Below are 20,731 nucleotides of genomic sequence, written 5' to 3' on the forward strand. Positions count from 1 at the left end.
TAAGGTTAACTCTTTGAAACGTATGTTTTTAATCATCGCTTGTTGTTCGTCACGATCCATTTTGATGATGAGATGCGACTCTAATTCGTTCTTTCACTAAAAACATCATTCTAATTTAAAATATGATGTTGAAAAATTTTTTTATTCATAAATTTATCAGGGGCAGAGCAAACCAACCAGCCCTTGTAAATGTATCGATTTAAAGTAGATAGCAGAACAAGATTCAGAGAGGACCTATCGCGATATATTTTGGTTATTTTATGTCATTATCTCTTATTACCTAAAAAATATAAGATTATGTGTACATTTAATAACGTAATTGAGATAATTTTTTATTCATATAATTTATAATTTACAAACTGTGATTCTAATTATGTGCTGTAATAGTCGTAGAGGGGTTAGAGTGATAATGGGTTTGATGATTGAAAATCAGGTACATAGGCTTATTACCATAATCATTTGGGGGACCATTAGTTATGGTAGCTGATCTCGACTTGTATTTATACGAGGGAGTATGACAACTGGGCGTTATGATGATGATGTTGTATAAACCACTTCAACCACTTTTAAATATGGACGTCTATGAGCCTTTTCTAGCAAGACAAAGCTCATCGACCATATCGAACTAAGGATCTTCTCCAAGCATTGGTGATGAATTTGAAAAAATAATATGAATTTTTGGAATAAATAGTTGAATACCCTGTTGCTACTAATTCGTGTCACATCGTTAAAAAAAAACAAGACGTCCACCAAAAAATCGAATAAACTATTGATAGCTGAGCTCAGTTGAAAGGTGGGATCAAAAGTTCCTATAGGAATGTTCAGTAGAATTAAATATCACGATAATGGTTCCTTGAAATAAAATAGCGATGACAATCCCTAGAGAAGTGATTGTAACGACGTTTATTTGACAGGTACGTTAGAAACATCTGTTTTAGTATTGTTAAGTCAGTTGGCAAAGCAGATAAAGAGCTAGAAGAAGCTAGAGCTAGAAACAATTTCAAAACCATAATATTTACCACCAAGAGCTTAGGTCGATAAATTACTTCTTCTGGATATGACACTTACAATTTCACTGAATATACTTTTTGTATTCATATATTTGTTTTTCCGGACGACATAGTGTAAGTATCTCAACAAACACCTGAAGACGCTAGACCTAGCAGATAATGTAGCGTACAGGTTTTATTGCACAGAGGACGAAACCTCTATCCACAGTCTCTCGAAGTGTGAAAGACTAAGAAACTCCAGACCACTACACCTTGGGTCGCTTGAAATAGAAGACGAAGAAGTCTGGCAATTAAAGTCATCCCACATTTTAGACTTTTTAAAAGGAGTGGGATTGATTGGTCAACTGTAAACACTGGGTTCTCCAGTATCGCAGCAAAGAAGGGGGACACAGTAGATCCTTTGGGTCCCAGTGTATACGAGACCCCAAATCTATATTTACATACAATTAACTCGACATTTTAGCTTCTTGTCTATTTCTTTCTGCTGCTCGATGATTCATATTGAAATAGTTCACTACTAATTTGTAACGTAAGTAATATTTGAATGCTTAGTCTCTTCTCATTCGAAAGATGCATGTTTAGTCTACACGAACAAACAGCTCAATATCTTATTTTGAAATATCATGTAAGGTTAGAATTTCCTCTCCAATAGTATTCAATTTTCCTAAACTAATTTACCTAACCCAATAAAAATAATCGATAAGCTTTTTTTTTGGTACCGACTCTCTTATTTTTGCAATTCCTAGCCTTTGGCAAATTGGATGAATTACTGAATTTATTCTTTCCAACACCATAACTGGGTAAAGATAATGACGTAAATATACCAAAATATTTTTCATATGATTATTAATATAAACTTTTTGTTAAAGAATGGTTCCAAAGTGAAACATAATTTGGATTAAAAGAAACAGAATTTAGTAAGAGAAAAAAAGTGCCAAGATTTAGCAAAAGTAAAAACGACACATTCACACAAGTGCCTTTCAAGTGCTTTAAATAAATTTGAATATACGAAATAGTGCAGAATCGACCGAAAGAGTGCCTTTCTAATTTTTTTAAAGATGAAAAGTATTAAAGCGATATTTCGTAGAGGTCAAAATACGAAGATAGAAGGTCAAAATTTAGGAGAAAATAATTTATCTAGAACGTCTTCGGTGACCAATTTAGATGCGGAACCGAAAAGTGCAAAAGGTGCCAGACCGAGAAAAAGTTCTTCTAGAGACCGACTAGATAAGATAGGAGAATCTAAGAAAAATGACAAAAAAGGTAAGGGAATTCGAAACACATTTATTTATACATATTCCTAGTTTTTCAAGTTTGTTTTTATTATTATTCTAGTTAATGAAAAATCTGCAGAGCAATCTATTGGCCAAATACCATTTTTTTTTTGTTTAAATGATGATAATTTTAACTCGATCAGGATTATGCCTGGGTGGTAATGGCGGTAATCGCAAAAAGCCAAGGTCCTGTAATGTGGAAATTTTATCTATTTCCAATGTTGTAAATATTTCTTGTCCTCAACCAGTCTTCCATAACTTGTTTTCTGTTATTCGCTTTCGGTGCCTTATCTTTATGAACATTATAATAAACGAGAGCATGTTCAATTACTAGCACATACTTTGTGTGTAGATTAGGTTAAAGTAAGCTCGACCTAGATTGGTCATTGGTAATTCTGTGGCCCGAGGCCCATTGTGCTCATTTATTTTCCATTATCTGGAACCCAGCTTACAACATAAATACTCTCATCTTTTTCCTTTTCTACCTCATTTTTAAGCATTTCCATTCCAAAATAAAGTTTTTTAATTTCTCGATTTCTTATTCTTCCTAGACAGGGCACCGTCTCTTCTATGTTACATACACTCTTTGCAGTAGTTATCTGGTGTCACTCCCCAATTCTCGAGTATCGTGTTCAATGATCTTCTGAATTGAATGATTGTGAATCTTTTGTTTCCTGTCAAATCTCTCTGGACATCTTGTAATCGTTTCTGTTTGACCATATATCATGATTTTTATAACATTTCTTGTAATGTTCATAATTTATATAATTATGATAATCTCTTGTTTCGATATTAGCCTTAAAAATAAATTTAGCTTTTGGAATGAAACCGGTTTCATTGCCAGCATAAACAATAATTAATCTCATTATAATCCTTCATTGAAATTCAAACAAGTAGCCACAGTATGAGAGTATTTTTTCTGTAAGTTTTAATTGTATTTAAATAAGACTCTCGTAGAGCAGATACGTTTTTCGTTTAAATTTTTATTTTTGTTTTTCTCTATAGAAACATATTACCTGAAGAGAATCTCTTCTTAAGTTCTAAGATTTTTTTTTGGTAAATATATTTGTTATTATTTTCCGTAAAGAACATTTATCTACATTGTTTAAGTCGATATTAGGTTTTTCATATCACGAAGATGAAGTGTGCACGTTTTTCCAGTAACAATTCTTCCAATACTTCTTCCGGATCGGGACAATAACTCGTTCACATAACTTATTAATTGAATTCTATCTCTCAAGTTTTATATCCCTCCATATGTTCAAATACATTAAGTATCACTTCACGAGTTTAACAGATTAAAATCTTTCCTTGTAATTTACTTTAAAACTTAATCACCAGCTTAATACAGTACCAGAACAGAAGTAAAACATTGATCCTATACCGATCAAAATTTGTGCGCGCTACTTCTGACCGTCAAATATTCGTATGCTGTTCTGTATATGGTTGTATTTTAGGAATTACCCGTAATAATAACAAACTAGATTCTGGAGAGAATCCCTACCCGTCTGTGGATTCCCTCCCAGAACAGGAATTGTCACATTTACGAAAACAACTGCAAGAAATGGCACAAGAGAAAAGCAACTTGGCCCTTCAGTTAGGCGAACAAAAAGGCCAATTGAATATATTACAGAAGGAGATACAAAAATTGAAGGTTTGTATATATGTTATTTTCCAATTAACAAGTTCATTAGAATTTTGTGTTCTATTGTTTATCTTGAAAAACACGGTGGCATTAAAGAAACCTGTTTTAAGACGTTAAAATAAAATTAAGAGGTTGCAGTGGGCTAAATAACAGAATTGGAGAGAGTTTTATGGAGATCAGTAAAAGTTTGAGGTTTATATGCGCAGTCAAAGGAAGAAAGGATGTTAGGTCCATGTGTATTCTCGACTGTAAAATACATACTATCACTTAGGCTTAGTGATAGTAGGGGGATGTTTGGAGGAAGAGCGACTGCAGGCCTCAAAAAATAGAAGGAATTTTGAAGAAAGAAGGCCATCTTGAAAAAATGTTCATTACATTTGCTATAATGTTGTTTATATTTCTAATACCACATTTTAAATGGAATATCGGTAAGTTTGACAAATTGGCAGGCCTGGAGCCTTTCTGAGGTCTAAAACAAATGCTCCGATACGATATTGTTTCGGAAGTAGAGGAAACAGAATAAGAAGCACTTTTAAGAAGGAGTGTCCTCACACTGTATAGCTCCAAAAAGCTAGATCCGCAAGAATATGCATCTCTGTAAAAACAAGTTGCCTTTCCTCACAAGCTTTATTATACTGGCACTGATGAGTTTAAGTTCAGCAGAAACAGTCTAGTGTAGATTTTGGAGGGAGAAAGAAGAATTTCTGGAACTGTTGATAATCGTACTGAACATATTTTTAAGTGCTACCACTACACCAAAACTTACAATTACTTTGTCAGATGCACGTTTCAATAACCAACTTAAATAAGGTAATCTTAGTTAATTATCTTTTCTGAAGACTATAACCTGGTTATCAAAACTCGAGTCAGATGCTCTGTATCCAGTTCCAAAGAATTCATTAGAACATAAATAAATAAAATTTGAGGTTGAAATAGAATATAACCTATATCTATACCCTGGTGAATTAACTCATCGCCAATTTTATTTGTATGTACGTACTGACCCGAGCTTTCGTACGAGTATGAAAAAGTTTACAAACATATATGCGTTAAAGCAAAACACAATACATTTATTCGTACACGAAAATCGTCGATTCAGTTGTTCGTACAAATTTTTAGTCATGTTGAGAAATGGCAGCACTTTGTCATTGTACTCACTTAAGCAATGCTCAGATCAGTACGCAGATATAGATAGATCTGCTCAACTAACAAATATTAGAATTAATAATCGTAAAACAAGAAAAATACAATAGAAAGTCACTTTCTTGATAATTGATAAATTGGTAAACCAATCAGCTGAATGTTTTACTGATTGCTTGAGATTAATACCTCTCTGACCCCAAGTATCTAATCCAGTGGTCGCCAAATTTTTGAGTGAGCTATCCTAGCATTTATAAACCTTTTAGTTTAGCTACCTAGGAATATCAGGCCAAAAGAAAGTACACAAAATGGAATTTAACCAGTTTATTACAAACGAACATTTATTTCTAGTTTTAATCAAAATATAGAGGAAGTGTAACAAAAAAAGTTTAAATGTTCATTTCAATGAGAGGAGTGGAACTCTTTTTGGCCTTTTTGGCCAGCAAGTATTTTCTTGAAGTTTGGAGAGTATGTTGTAGCCGCCATTCTGATGCAGTTGTACAAATGTTCATCAGTCAGTCTGTTTCTATATTTGTTTTTTATGAATTTCATACTTGAAAAAGATGCTTCTCACAAGTATGTAGAACTGAACATAGCTTTCAATCTCAATGAAATTTGAATCACATTTACTTTTCTTTGGGGACTAGAGGCCAGACATTTTCAGTAGTAGAGAAGAATTCTGAAAATGGACAACTTCTATTTCAACGGCAGTCTTATCTCCAAAAAAATGTTTTACAACACAAGCTGAATAATATTCTGCATCGATCTCTACAAAGGGAGAGTTGAGGAACTGTGCCACAATCAATGCGCTTTTAAAATCTTGGAATCGTTGATCAAATTGTTGTCTTAAGTCTGAAAGAATTTACACGTATTCTTGTTTATGGCTAGGGTGTTGTGGAGGATTTTGTTTATCAACGATCTGCTTCAGAGTAGGAAAGTGCATGTATACAAACTGTGTTATATTCTTTTCCCATAGTTCGAGCTTTTTTGAAAATGTGGTTACATCTGAAATCATTCCACCGATATTCTTATCTTTACCTTGAAGCTGCAAGTTTAAACCATTCAACTTTTCAGATATATCACTAGAAAAGGAAAAATCTTGTAGCCATGTAAGATCTTCCAGTTCAGAGAGATACTCACCAAGATCTTTCAAAAATTTCACCATTGCAGGTAGCAACTCTTTGTAACGTGGCATATCTCTGCCTCTACTAAGCAAACGAACTTCTGTATAAAGCAACAGATTACCATAATAGCATTCTAACTCTTCAATTAGTTCTCTGAACAGTCGTCTTTGAAACTGTTTTTCATGACATTGTTCATACTTAAGAACTTTCCACACAGTGACTGCTGGTGTATGATGCAATAGTTAGACAAACATTTTAGTATGTCACTGTCTTTACAACACAATGCAATAAACCCTTCTTCTTCTTCACAGGAATGTTTTCAGATTCAATAAGCTTTTTAAATGCTAAAAATATATCATTTTCAGTTTTATGCCCAGTAACCTTCATCAGCTACTTCTGTTGTGTCAAAATCTTCAAAGCTTAAACGTGTACATGTGAATTAAGCACATACGGCACAGACATAACCTCACTCTGGCTACACGCGTGACAATAACAGTCTGAGAAACAAAATTACTAATCGACTACAGCGCTCCCAGCCAACCCAATGAGCGCCACCGCGAGCTACCCAAAATTACCTCGCAATCGACTGTTTGGCGACCATTGATCTAACTTAATGTACATGTTTAAGCTGGTAGTGGAAAAAAATGGTCATTGGGCATACTTTTTTTTGATAAATTCATATGTTTCCGGATTTTTAGAGAATTAATTAAAATTCATATTCTTAAGTGTTTTCAGGAAGAATCTAATATCCAATTGGAACATTTAACAGAAGAAAATACGGCACTGAGAAACAGACTGCGAGACGTCGCCCATTCTCCTTTATCTGACAACGAAAAACAACAACTGTTGTTTGAATCCCACAGACATCATAGTTCTGCACCAGCTTCTATAGCAACTAACGTAAGTTCTTTTAATTATTACAATTATCAAGAGGTGTAATAGATTAAATAATAGAAATTATTGTTATTTTGGAGAAAGAGATAGGCATATTTCTATTAAATTCAATATCTTACCTTCTTTATTTATGGTTTTTGAAATAATTTTCCTCCTGTTTCAGGTTATCAGACTATTTGGTATTTTTCTTTGGTTTCAATTCTATTTAGACATATGCCTTTCTGTTAAATGTATTTTCCACTTTCTCATTTTTAAGAATTTTAGTGGGGTTTTAGTTTTTATTTTTATGTTCTACACTATTTTCTGATTATTATATCAATCTTCATATCATAACATATATGATTGAAACAGTATTATGACATTTCAGTATAATTTAACTGACCATGAAGTGTCACGAAATCTCAAATGGTTGCAGATTATTGATTTTATTATAATTGTAGATAATAGATGATGGAAATGGCGGCGATACAACCTGTACTACCCCCGATTGGGACAAACATTCTTCGAGTAATGTTAGCGAAGTATCCGTTGCGTGCCTTCAGGATAAAATAAATCAGATGCAAGAGACGCATTATAGGTAAATTATATTTATAACTATATTTCATCGAAACTTAATTTTTTATATTGTTTCTATAATAAATGTATATGAAGGAGCAATGCAATTTATGAAAATGTCTTTTTTATTTTAGACATTCATCCACATTTCCAATAGGGGATTATATCAGACAACATTTTTAATTAAACAAGCAATCCCCAAAATAATTTAATTGTTATTGACCATCAAAGTCATATTTGTAGAAAAGATGCAAAAATAATTCCCCGAACTATATATAAACGAAATTGAAACTGAATGTATGATATACTCCCATATTTGGTGAAAAGTAGAATGTTTCATAGTAGAATAATATCAATTCATATGTAAATTAATTGGTTTTTCAAAACAGTCTTGTTGACGACCAAATATGGCGAAAAATAACGAGATATTGTAAAATTTTACACACTCACCCACTTATAAGACAAATCACGAGAATAAATCTGGACGAAAATAAACCATTGATATAGAAATTAAGACACCATAATGTTTTTAAAAATGAAAACGGATATCCAATTTTGAAATAAAAAAAAAAAAAAAGATTATGTAGAATAAATAACCAGAAACGAGTACGAGTATATATGATATAACAGAATCTTAGTAGAGCAGTATTCCTAATTTAAAAATGTTGAACATTTGTTTTTGATAGTAAATAGATCCCCCGATTTTAAGAGATCTAAAATAGATTATTTTATACATAGGAATCATATACAGTGCTTTTCAGATAAAAGTATCCACCTTTAATAACTTTTGTAATACTGGTATTTAGAAAAAATCCAAAAACACGTCAATTTATGTTGGAAGGGGCAAGCATTATGGCTTATTTAAACTTACTGGAAAAGCCACCCCCTCACCCCTAGCAGCATCCCCTTTATTTTTTTAAATTACTTTTCATATTTTTTATGTAAAATTTGGATACTCCTCTTTGAGCTGATTTCAAAAATGTATAATACTTGTAGGTTAAAGTGGTTAGTTTATGAGATAAACAATTTTTCTTTTAAGAGCACAAATTTTACTTATTATTTACTTTCACCTTATTTGCCTGTACTAAAATGGGTTGTACAACAGTTCAAACTCTTAATCTTTTTAACTGTGCTATTTATTATGAAGTTACAATAAGTGTTCAGAATGAGTACCATTCACGTCCATACAATGGTATAATCTATTTTGAAATGCCTCTCTGACATTGCTTAATACGGCTGGATTTAATTGTCGACATTCATTTTCTATCCTCTCTCGTAAATCATCCAGAGATTCTGGTTGGGTAGCATAAACTTTTGTTTTTAAATACCCCCATAAAAAGAAGTCTAGGGGTGTTAAATCCGGTGACCTAGGTGGCCAAATACCAGTATTACAAAAGTTATTAAAGGTGGATACTTTTATCTGATATATATTGAGTGCTCGACTGAGGTTTTCTTTTTTCTTAAGTTGAGCAAACTATGACAGAGCGGATCTTTCTCGCCAAATTTTGAATGTCCCTGGATGCCGATACCAAAAATTTGCGAACTATGTTTTCTTTGCCGAATTAATTTAGTATTTAAGCCATTCCATCAGCAACTTTCACTGGATTATATGGGATTTGATTGCTCTTAATGACCAGTTGACTGTCAGATCAGATTGCTATATCTGTTTTCTCATAGTTCCTCTCTAAAATGAATAGTTCAGCAGACCTTCTAAAGGCTAGAACTTTTGATTTTTGATATATTCCTGATGTTGATTTTGAAGGTGTCATGACTCACATGGTTCATTTCATTGTGTTTAAATGTGGGTTCCTAGTGCTTAAAGCAATGAAAAATGAGATTATTAAAGTCTAAGGTAATATTGTTCAGTTAGTTACATCATAACAGATCCAAATTGACTAGCTTGCTAGTTAGTAAGAACTAATAAATCCAAAAATTTTATTAAAAAAAATCTCATCTCTGATTCATAATATCTGTAGCTATATATATTGATTTTAAAATGCACTTAATGACGTCCAAAAAGGTATTTTCCATTTTTTAATTCAGTTTTAGAAGAATTCTTGTTAATATGCTTTCATTTTTTAGGAAACTTCATTTTGAACTCTGGTTAGTAATTTATTTATTTGGAACTGAACAGTGTTTTTGGTTTTTGATAATTTAATAGTGTTTTGTGTGTGCTTCCTTAAAATTTGAATAGTATATAAACTATGAAATTACCTAATGGACTTTTAGTATCAAAACGACTTTCCAAATAGAAAAAAAATATTTTTTTGGATAATCTATAAAACTGAGCACTTTTAATTTAGTAGTTCTGCAGTCGTATAATCCACAATAGTCTGTTTGCAAATGAGAAAGTTTGTTGTTTAATAATAGTACATTATATTACTACGAGTAGAAGCTGTGCAAACTGGGCGAAATATATAATGGGTCTTTAGCTACCAGTGACATATACTATTTTTTCTTCAAGTGTAAAAATTTGAAAAAAATTGAAATTTTTCTTGGGGCATTTTTACAATACACTTTTCAAAACAGACAAACATCGAATTGAATAAAAATTAAATGATAGTTCCTCCTACTTGGTCACAATGCCCATAAATAAGAAGTTGCTATCTTTTCTCATTATTTTGTTACTAATACAATAATGAGTGTTCACTATTTTACTAGTAAAAGATAAAAACATTCACTGGTTACCATGAAGACAGGAATCAATTTTTGTACAAATCACACATTGCTCTAAAATAAAATCCTTAAGGGTATAATTATGGAAAATGGCACCATAAGTACCTTCCCCTAATAAGACCTATTGTATGATTTAGAACTATTTTGGATTCTATTATATAGGGACATACCTACTAATTAATCGTTGCAAATCTTCATTGATGCTATTTCTTGCAATGTTTGTTATTATACCATCGTGTTAATATCAAGTGTCCCACACAGAAAAAACTTGCTGAAAATATATAGAGCACTAATTCGCTCTAAGTTCGACTATGGCAACATCATTTACATGTCTGCAAATGAAGCCCAATTAAAAACTCAACTCGGTATACAATACTGCTACCCTGTTATGTTTAGGTCTTTATTGTCAGGCCAATGAACCCCCACTCTGGTTCTCTCCTATGCAGCTTCTATCTCATTCAATCCCTCAAATCCAGTGCATACTTTGATAATATCATTCCAACAGTATTTAATTTAATTGTACATCATCTACCTTTGATAATATAAACATTAATAAAAAATATGAACTTATCCCATAACAGACCTCTACCACTTTAGAATATACCACTCTGGTTAAAAACTTTACATTAGTCTGATACTTGCCTATGTAACTTCAATAAGGAAGAAACTAGTGATAATATTTTATGGTCAGCATTTTTTGAACTGCTGAGTAGAAAAAAGTACAACATGGTCCTCTACATGGATGCTGAAGCTGGAGTTAGATGCTCTGTAACATCACTAAAAAAACACATCGGATCCTATAAAATCTCCTATTTATGTATTGTTCACACTCGTGAACTATTTGCAATATTACAAGCAATTTCTCTCACCTCCATGACTAACCCCCAAATTTCTGGAGATGTAAAAGCATACATGAAAAATCTAAATCATACCACCTAACAAAGTCATTGTAATCATATTAGTTTGGCTCTACTTGACATTAAACCAACAGTTAATTAATCAACTAAGTTTGATTTATCCAGACGAATTTTATGTCATTCGCAGATTATGTATCGGCTACACTCGCCTCACACATAGTTATCTAATGTTAGGATCTTTTACGCCAAACTGCCAACATTACCATACGAAGCTTACAGTGAAACATATTCTGTCTGTTAAACTACGCCATGAGACGTCAATGACTTATATAAAATCGAACTTTCATTTAAATCCAGCATGTGAAGTGAATAAAGTGATTGAGTTCCTGGAAGAAGAATAGATTATTTCCAAAAGATAATATCTAGAAATTAAACTTCAATTAGTTGTATTTTATCTGTTATCTGTCCCGTATTCCAACTCATTCCAATTAAGGAATATGTTTAAATACCAGTCCGAATTCGAACTGACTGTTTCTGTGACTTTATTTCCTGTGAAGGTTACTAATAATTCTACTCGAGACTTAGGTATAACTACAACATCTGAATTTGTCACTGAATTTTTGTGCTTTAACACTGTCTCAACTATATTTTAACATAAAACTAATAGTGTAAAAAAGAAAAAATAGTAGTAACAGAACGTTTTGACATTAAAAGTCCGTCATATTACCTTATTATCTAATTTTTATTATGCCCGGTATTTTTTTCAATGACTTACATGTTTTAAATATTTTTCCCCCAAAACCACTAATATTAATAGTTTTTATCAATTCTGGTATTCTATGGCTTCTATTAAAACTATAAAACACTTATTTAATTTGTGATCAGACCTTTTTTTAAACCACCATTATGCGAACGCTCTTTCATATCAGGGGTTTTATTAATTTCTTTGGCATTGATACAATTTGTAACCATACTTCAATAACCATTGTTTTTTTATCTTACAGTACTAACGAAGAATTACAAGCTACACTACAAGAACTAACTGATCTTCAACGACAACTTACCGAATTACAACAAGAAAACGAACGTCTTAACGAAGAAAAGACTCTCATGTTTGATAGTCTTTGTCGTCAAACCGAAAGACTTAACGATTCACGATCTGAAGTTGAATCGCTCAAACAACTATTGTACCAGGTAATTTTGAATTAGTATTATTGTAAATTCTATGAACCCAATAATAAGGAACTTTTATCAGTGAATATTATTAATCTTTTTAGGAAAAAGATGATACCGGACAATTTGAATCTGCAGTAGAAAGAGAACAAAAGTTAGTAGAACTTCTGAAATCTTCGCAAGAAGAAAGGGAAGGTTTGCTGGTAAAAATCGAACAACTTAACAATGAAATTCAAGAATCTAGGATAGGAATTAAAGGTAATAAAATATATATGTTTTAGTAAAAATAGATGTAAATGGTCGATAAACTGATAAAATTCTTAAATATGGTTTATAACATGACTTTTCTTTAAATTGTTGTGACTTAGTAGTTATTTCTATCAAATACTTCTATATATAAAAACTTAAATTACAGATGTGTTATTACTTTATATGGAGTAATTTTTATAAATAATTTGTGGAATTGTACTGTGATAATATCTTCCCTGAATTTACTACTTAGTAGCTGTTACATTATGGTTATGCTCCCGATACCTACTAGTCACCACAAGATCACTCCTACATTCTCGCAGAGAGCCGCAACATCCTAGCCTTCATAAAATCCCTTATCTTGTTTCTGACAAATATGGGTTTGTATATCTGATATATAGATTTCTAGAATCTCTGCTACAACTATGTCCATCTAAACTAATTTAACTTTAAATTTAAATACATATACCTTCTGAGAGAGCCATTGCTATTTAAAGAATTTAGGGAATAGCCCAAGGATCATTTTCTATATTATGCCACTGTACCCTAAAACCGTGGGGGTGGTTTCCATCTCTTCTTGAGGGTGGAATTTTTTTACATTCTGACTAAAGGAATCGATGGAACACACATGAACATGGAACATGAAAAACTAATATTTTTCGAGTTATTTGTGGTTGAAAGTAAGAAAGTAACATTTTTAATAGATTTTTTGCGAATAACTCGAAAAATTTGCTTTTCATTAAAAAATTGTAGAGAGCAAAATTGTAGCTTTTAGAAAAACAAACAAAATCCTTTCTTTTTTAATTTTTCTACGACCAACACGAACCCAGATAAGACATGTTAATGGTTAGTTTGTTAGTTAAATGCCTAATTTGGAAGATTCAAAGTCAAATAACGGTAAAACTTTGCATTTTTCAAGGAAAACTCAGAATCTTTTGAAAGTTTATAACTAGTACTTTAAAATTATAAAAAGCCTCTAGCATGAAAATTGAGCGACTTATGATCAAATTAAGGTCGGTTTCAACTTTTTTCTACGAAAAAAATCAGCAAAAACAACCCCCTAACTACCACCTTAATAAAAATAAGTCTTCACTGATGAACTTTTAAAAATTATTTTTTGCAAATGCAGAAAAGGGTGCGTTACTTTATACGGTTGCAGATTGGTTGGATTGTTCTGGGTGCTCGGGTGAAAACTGCAAGCACAAAGACGATATTGACTTTGATGAAGATAAAATTAATGAGACAGATTTGTAAATTTCATTGTATGTAATGCTTGACTATGTATGTAAATTATTTTCTTTCTGTTTAGATTAATTAAATTATATAAATTGCTATGTTATGAAATTGTATCCTACAAAATAAAACATTCCTTATGTAACTGATCTAAGCCAAACTTTACCCATGTTAAGGTTTAAAATGTTATTTTATAATTTTTTTTTAAATTAGGGTAGTTTTCACACTTAAAAAATAAAAAGAGTACAACGGCACAATATAGAAACTGAACTAGAGGGTAAAATGAGCTATAATAATTTGTATCAGAAATTTTCAAATACATTTCAGGAAACTCTGGAAAATATTTCTTGAAAGCGTTTATATTTTGTGTTACAGAAAAAGATGAACAAATATCCCAGTTACGAGATAGAGTAAGAACATTGGAGTGTACCTTAGATGCAAAACATGCTGAACACAAGCTACTCGATCAGGAGTTGGCACAAGCTAAGGACCAATGTAGTGGAAAACAAATTGAAATAAATAGGTTGACAGATTTGCTGGATAATGCAAGAACAAAGGTAATAACTGATTTTACAAAAAATAGAATATGCTTAACTAGAGGAATACATAAACATTTTAAATTATTTATTTTCAGATCAACGAGTTGGAACAAGATCGAGCACTCAGCGATAAATCTGAATTAGATGAATTATTAGACAATGCAAGAAAAGAAAAAGATAGTTTAGAATCAGAAGTTGCCCATTTGAAGGAACAACTTGCTATAAGTAAAAATGAAATAGAGAAATTAAAAGAGCAAGTATCAATTCTACAAGAAGAGTGTAAGGTAAAATATTAGTTTTTGTTTGGAAAGTTCTTTAATGATTTTTATAAATAATAATTTTTAGGTTACTAGAAATAATGCTAAAACCACTCAATCCGATCTAGAGTACAAATGTGAAAAACTACTAAAAGAAAAGAATGTTTTAAATGAACAGTTGCAAGAATTTCAAGAAGCTCTGAATGAATTACAGGTAAATGCATATTTTATGAGTCGGTATGTTTATGTTTAATGTTTCAAAAATTTTTCAGGTTCAGAGTCAATGCCAGTTAGAAGATAAAAGACAGTTATCAGCTGTTCTATCAGAAACTCAGAGAAATCTTAGTGAAACCGAACAGAAGAATGCAATGCTGGAGAATGAAGTCCATGAGTTGAAGAAACAGAGAGCAGAAGAGGTAAGTATTTGGTTCATTCAGATAACAAAAATTTGAATACTAAAGGCAAGAAGTAGGTTTAAAAATAATGTACAAGACAAACAATTATACAGATAGACAAGAAAGAGTGATAAAAAGAAGATAAACTGAGAAAAAAATTAAAAATGATGTGGAATATATGGGCAAAATCACCAAAGGGGAACAAACAAACCTTAAATTGTTAAAAATCCTAGCTCTGTTTACAGAAAAAATTTAAGGGTAATTTCGAAACAACTTTAAATGGTAGAAATCAGTCACAATTGCATCTTTGAAGAAGAATGATTTATTGTCAAGAAATTGTTTACAGTTTGTAGACAAGAGCTACCAAATAAATACACAAATCAAACAAAATCTAAAAAGTATACACACGAAAAATTGAATAAATAACGATACTACCCTTTAAACTATAGATTTTATATGTAATATACATTACATGTATACATTGTGAAAACAAAACAAATCTATGATGTGAATAAACCAGATAATAAAATTAAACATTATCGAGGAATGCAAGGCAGTTTTCAGGGAGTTCTTTATATGCCGTCCCTAGCATCAAAGGGGAAAATAGAGAAGTTTCCCCTTGCGCTTTGAGGAAAGTAGTAACCCAGGGGATGAGAAGTGTGTTTTTGGCAAAGGAATTGTTTGAATCGATGGGTGTTATGTCAATATCGAGACAAACTATATTGCACTTGTATTTGCTGTACCTAAGAATAGATTATCGTAAGATAAGAGTTTTTTTGGGGAGAGAGTCAGGTAAGATGTGATAGGCTTTTACTCTGTATGTGATTATGGATAGGTTTTAAGATGTAGGAAGTAAGGTAAGGTGGAGGTTAGTCTGAATTTTCCTCGGGGTGCCTTAATGAGACAGGTTCACCTCCATACTCTGTGTAGAGTATCGTTCATATCGGCCGTTCAAGTTCAAGAGTGTGAGTGATTCTCACTCCCAAATTTACGGCTTCTCTGCTAATGTCGAGATTCTTCTTTGATTTCAACTGTTTCCTTCATTTGTTGGCACCCAATAATCTAGTTTCAAATATATGTCTAATAAAAGTTTAAAACCTGTATTTTAATTTGACAAAATATCGTTTGGACAACAGAAGAGGTGCTGGTTTAGTAAAATAGAAAATAGAAAAACTTAGTCATAAAATAGGATATATATATATATATATATATATATATATATATATATATATATATATATATATATATATATATATATATATATATATATATATATATATATATATATATATATAATAGTTTGACCGGTGTTCTGGCGATCCTTGGATAATTTGTGTTGGTCTGGAAGTGTTGTTAAAGTTCTTCACATACAAGGCATTATCCTCAAGATTGATGCGTGTACAATAACACTGTCCCTGGTATATAGTTGTGACTACCCCAACTATGCTATGAATGCTCGATTACTAGATGACAATGCTTTTATGGCAGTTTTCTATCTATGGTCCACAAAGATGTTGGTCAGATAGGTATTGCTATTTCCAGCTGTAGCCTAGCAATAATCTTTGTATATTATCAGCTTGTTGTTGATTATTAGTTAAACTTTTCGACCTATTAACCAAACCTAACCATTTTGCACAAACAGAAATCTGTTCTTTTCTATTCGTTCTGTTACCCAAATAAAAAAAAATAAACGAAACTGGAAAGAGTTTACTCCAAATTTCCATTTTTTTTCTTAAAAGATATGAATACAAAAAACAAAATAATAAAAGCAAACTGGTCGACATATTAAAGGGACCGAAAAGTATTGTTGTCTTTGCGCAAGTCCAATTCAAAAGGCAGTAGCACTCTCTCAGTGAATTACCATGAAGTGGGTTTACATCTTAAAAAAGCGCTTCTGAGTGTCAGACTTTATAATACAAATAGTATCTTCATGTTTGATGTGGTGTGGTATAATGAACAGACACCTTGAATACTATCTAGGATATTCTTTTCATGCATTTTGTTTTTTATTTAATAACTGATATATTTGAAATAAAACAAAACTTTTCCATATAATATAATGGTTTACAACACCATAACAATTTTCAGTTTTTTAAATAAAACTACATAGGTATAAGTTTGAAACAATGATATTAATAATGTTGAATTCTATAAAAGGTACATTTATTTGCATTGACGATTTTATAATACCTCGATTTTTGTTGTAATATAAATTATGATAAGATATGTTGTCAGTTTGGTAAATATTACTCCAGTTAGTCACAAATTTTAATCAGTGGGTAGATCATATATTTAGCAAGTCTTAGGTCGAATTGTTTACAAAAAGAAGCCATTACCTCTTGGAAACATGGATACTTTAATAGGTAAATAAACCTGATTTTATGTAATAATTATGAAAAGAACTTGTTGTGCATTTTTAATAATGTTGATAATAAATTTTTATGCTCGACTATAAAACTTTTTAATCTCAAAACAAAGGTTGTTAGTGAAATGGGAATATATCAAGAGTAATTTCGGTTTTTAAGCATCAGTGAATAACCATTTTTTATGGATACGTTGATCACAACACAATTTGAAATGGAATTGTTGGAAAAACAATAAATGCCACACCTATGGGATACTGAAAACCGTTAGAAGTTGACAAACATTTTTAATAGTGAATTAACAATATATTAGTTATTTTCTAAGATAGCAATATAAGTGAAATGAATATTAACTAGGTAGGTTATTTGTATTCTTAATTGTGGGCTATTATATATTAGATAATCGTGATTGTTTTTATTTTAAAGCAGAATTGATAGACGGACACAAACAATATATATATATATATATATATATATATATTAATATTAAATATTAAAATAGCATACAGTCAAACACTTAATATTCAATCAATAAATTGCCTAACATTGTATATGAGATACCTTGTTTAAATTGTGAAAAAAGTACATTGGTCAGTCGAAAAGGTCACTGATCAGTTGAATAACTTCTCACAAGAGTGATAGCAGATTATATTCTAATAGATGTTCATTAGCGACTCATGTCTATCACGAAAGACACTATATGAATTATGAATCTGCCAAAGTTTTGACAACTGAAAAAAACTACAAAAAAACGTTTACTTTTAGAAATAATATATATTGTGCCAAATCATCAATGTATTAATAAAAAAACTGATTTAAATAACCTTAGTGTAATTTATGCATATCTTTTAGATTTCGAAAAAACAAAATCTATGAAAATTCAACGCCATTAACAACCAACTAACTTCACCTAACCTATAAATTTCAGCTTCACTTATAACGACCTAACCTATAAAATTTATTGTCGTTTATATTTTAGCCAATGAATATTCAACTACATTCATAACGACCTAACCCATTGAAATTTAATGTTATCCTTAAATTTACCAATCTATATTAAACATCATTCACTAAAACTTATCCCTATCTCACCTAAAAAATTCAACGTCATTCAAAATCAAACCAATCAAAAATTAATGAAAATTCCTATAGTAACCAGAATAAATATTTCAATTAATCAATATTTCTGTCAAAGTCAATTTGAATATTGAATTTTGAATTCCATGAGTTTAAAAATTTTTACAAGCTTTAATAATATTAAAGTCACCGGAAATCTTAATTAATTATTGTAAAGTAAAATATTATTTTACATATTTCTTATATTGTATTTGACCATAATATCAATCCATGATGACATGTTACCTGAATGATTGAATATTTCTGAATCATCTAGCTAGAGCAAATTGCAATCAAGGCGACAAGGAATTAGTACTTCCAATCCAATGCTGAAATAGCATTGCTGATTGTTTGGAGGTATATAGCAGTCAGAAGAATGTTATTGAAAATCTTGAAAAATTAAAAGTAGATCAAACCAACCATTTATCAGGAGGTATTCAATATTGGGTTTAAATATGCAGCAAAAAAATATTAGACATTTTAAAGCCTATTGCAAGTAGCCATCCGCAAATAAAACTTCGATGAAAACGATTTTATTTACCGATGGCAACTTAATGTTATTCTAGAATATTGAGGTTACACCAATTCTCCAACAAACGCCAAGCCCAATCTTGAATTTGGTGATCTTGAATGATTTTTCATCTGTGAAGACAATTCGTTCCCAAAGGTCCAGATCATGATACACATGATTAAGTGCAAACACAACTTTGGATTGCTTGCACTCATTTGAAAGCAAAGCTTCTCTAGCACTTGCACAGTTTTTCGAATTCGAAGCTCTGATTCGTCCACATGCCGTAGGACGGGATCTTGGAAAGTTTGTTGCAAAGCAACACTAGCATCAATCAAAGGAATGTTCTCTTGAAAAATTAAACAATGCAACATCTTGGGAGTTGTTTTTTCCTTACTCCAGACCCAACCTTTCGGCGCAAGGTCCCGTCTTGTTCCCAAGTACACTTCCACTTCAATTGAACTTGAATTAATTATTGAATTATCTATCACTGACAATGACAGTAGGCTTTTTCAGTGAACAGAAATGTACGTATTCATAACAAGTACATTGTCACTTCAGCTCTTAAGACGTTATGTTTTTGTATAATAAAGAATGAAGGTGAATAGTATCCAGTGGTGGTTCACACGAAGTCGTGAAGCTGTTATCATCAGTCAAAGAATTTCTGGATGTTTAGTTTTTTTCTATAAATTGGATTATTCAAATTTAAACAACAGACTAGATGTAGAAAAGGAGGCAAAGCACCATTTTTGTTATGTTGAAAAAAATTGAGAAAACTCAAAATTTGTCCAGTTATTTTTTGTTTTTGTTTTTAAATTTGTTTTTTCATTTTTTTTATTACTTGAGAATAAAAAATAAAAGAACGTTTGATTTAAATCGAGGATTTAATCGAAAAAATCTGCTGATATCAACCCAACAATGAAAAATACATCACAATTTTGACATCCCATATTTTGATTTGGGCTCTTCCTGAGAGAAATTCTATTATCACATAATGTAAACATAAACATTTATATATTTCTTTTACAAATTAGATTTTTATTTTGCATTTAATAATATCTAAGGTATTTTTTTTTTGTTTCTTGTACCCTCATCCTTATTTCCCACATATCAAAACATTAGATTTATATCTATGTTCTATTCAGAATGAAGAATGGGAAAAATTCCAAGATGATCTTTTAACATCTGTTAGGGTAGCAAATGATTTCAAGACTGAAGCTCAGCAAGACCTTCAACGAATGATCATAGAAAATAAACAGTACAGGGAGAGAGAAAGACAATTAAAAGCAGAAATTGAAAAATTGAAGGGTAAGGGTAGTTTTCATTCAGGTGAAATCATAGAATATATAAGACAGTTACAATTAAAGTAAGATAGCATATTTTGCGAAAGAGTGAAAGCAAAGAATTGTCACACAAAAAGATTTCTTCTTCTTCTCGAGTTCATATCACATGTTATCTCATGATTCACAGTTTTTTCTAAATAATGAATGGGAATTGAATAATTTGAGGAAAGTTATGTGAATATAGCCGATAAAAAATAATGGTTTGCTGTGTATTACATATACCGTTCATTAAGTTATTTTAGAATTATTATTATGCTATACTTGCAAATTCCAATTTAAGTATTTACTCTTTCTCTAGTTCTATCATTCAGTATATTTTCTTGTACTCCTTTTAGTTATAGATGTCAGAATGGCTAATGCTTTGGCAATGTTATCCTTTA

The 20,731-nt window shown here is 31.1% G+C and overlaps 1 protein-coding gene across 8 annotated transcripts in view; it reads left to right on the forward strand.

The window, feature by feature from the left end:
- The window catches only part of LOC130444656 (cytospin-A-like), a 170,514-nt gene that overhangs the window by 130,884 nt on the left and 18,899 nt on the right, over positions 1 to 20,731 (forward strand). For 4 of the 8 annotated variants that reach the window (XM_056779921.1, XM_056779925.1, XM_056779919.1 and 1 more), the window contains exons 5-15: positions 2,098 to 2,273; positions 3,742 to 3,938; positions 6,920 to 7,093; positions 7,528 to 7,664; positions 12,180 to 12,369; positions 12,453 to 12,606; positions 14,206 to 14,387; positions 14,465 to 14,653; positions 14,715 to 14,840; positions 14,899 to 15,042; positions 20,154 to 20,316. In XM_056779921.1, coding sequence (XP_056635899.1) covers positions 2,098 to 2,273; positions 3,742 to 3,938; positions 6,920 to 7,093; positions 7,528 to 7,664; positions 12,180 to 12,369; positions 12,453 to 12,606; positions 14,206 to 14,387; positions 14,465 to 14,653; positions 14,715 to 14,840; positions 14,899 to 15,042; positions 20,154 to 20,316 — 1,832 coding nt within the window. Of the gene's footprint in view, positions 1 to 1,879; positions 2,274 to 3,741; positions 3,939 to 6,919; positions 7,094 to 7,527; positions 7,665 to 12,179; positions 12,370 to 12,452; positions 12,607 to 14,205; positions 14,388 to 14,464; positions 14,654 to 14,714; positions 14,841 to 14,898; positions 15,043 to 20,153; positions 20,317 to 20,731 lie in introns of all 8 variants that reach the window. The other 4 variants (XM_056779922.1, XM_056779920.1, XM_056779923.1 and 1 more) reach the window with 3 other exon arrangements.

Source organism: Diorhabda sublineata, chromosome 5 (genome assembly GCF_026230105.1).
Source record: "Diorhabda sublineata isolate icDioSubl1.1 chromosome 5, icDioSubl1.1, whole genome shotgun sequence".
In the NCBI taxonomy this organism is placed as follows: Eukaryota; Metazoa; Arthropoda; class Insecta; order Coleoptera; family Chrysomelidae; genus Diorhabda; species Diorhabda sublineata.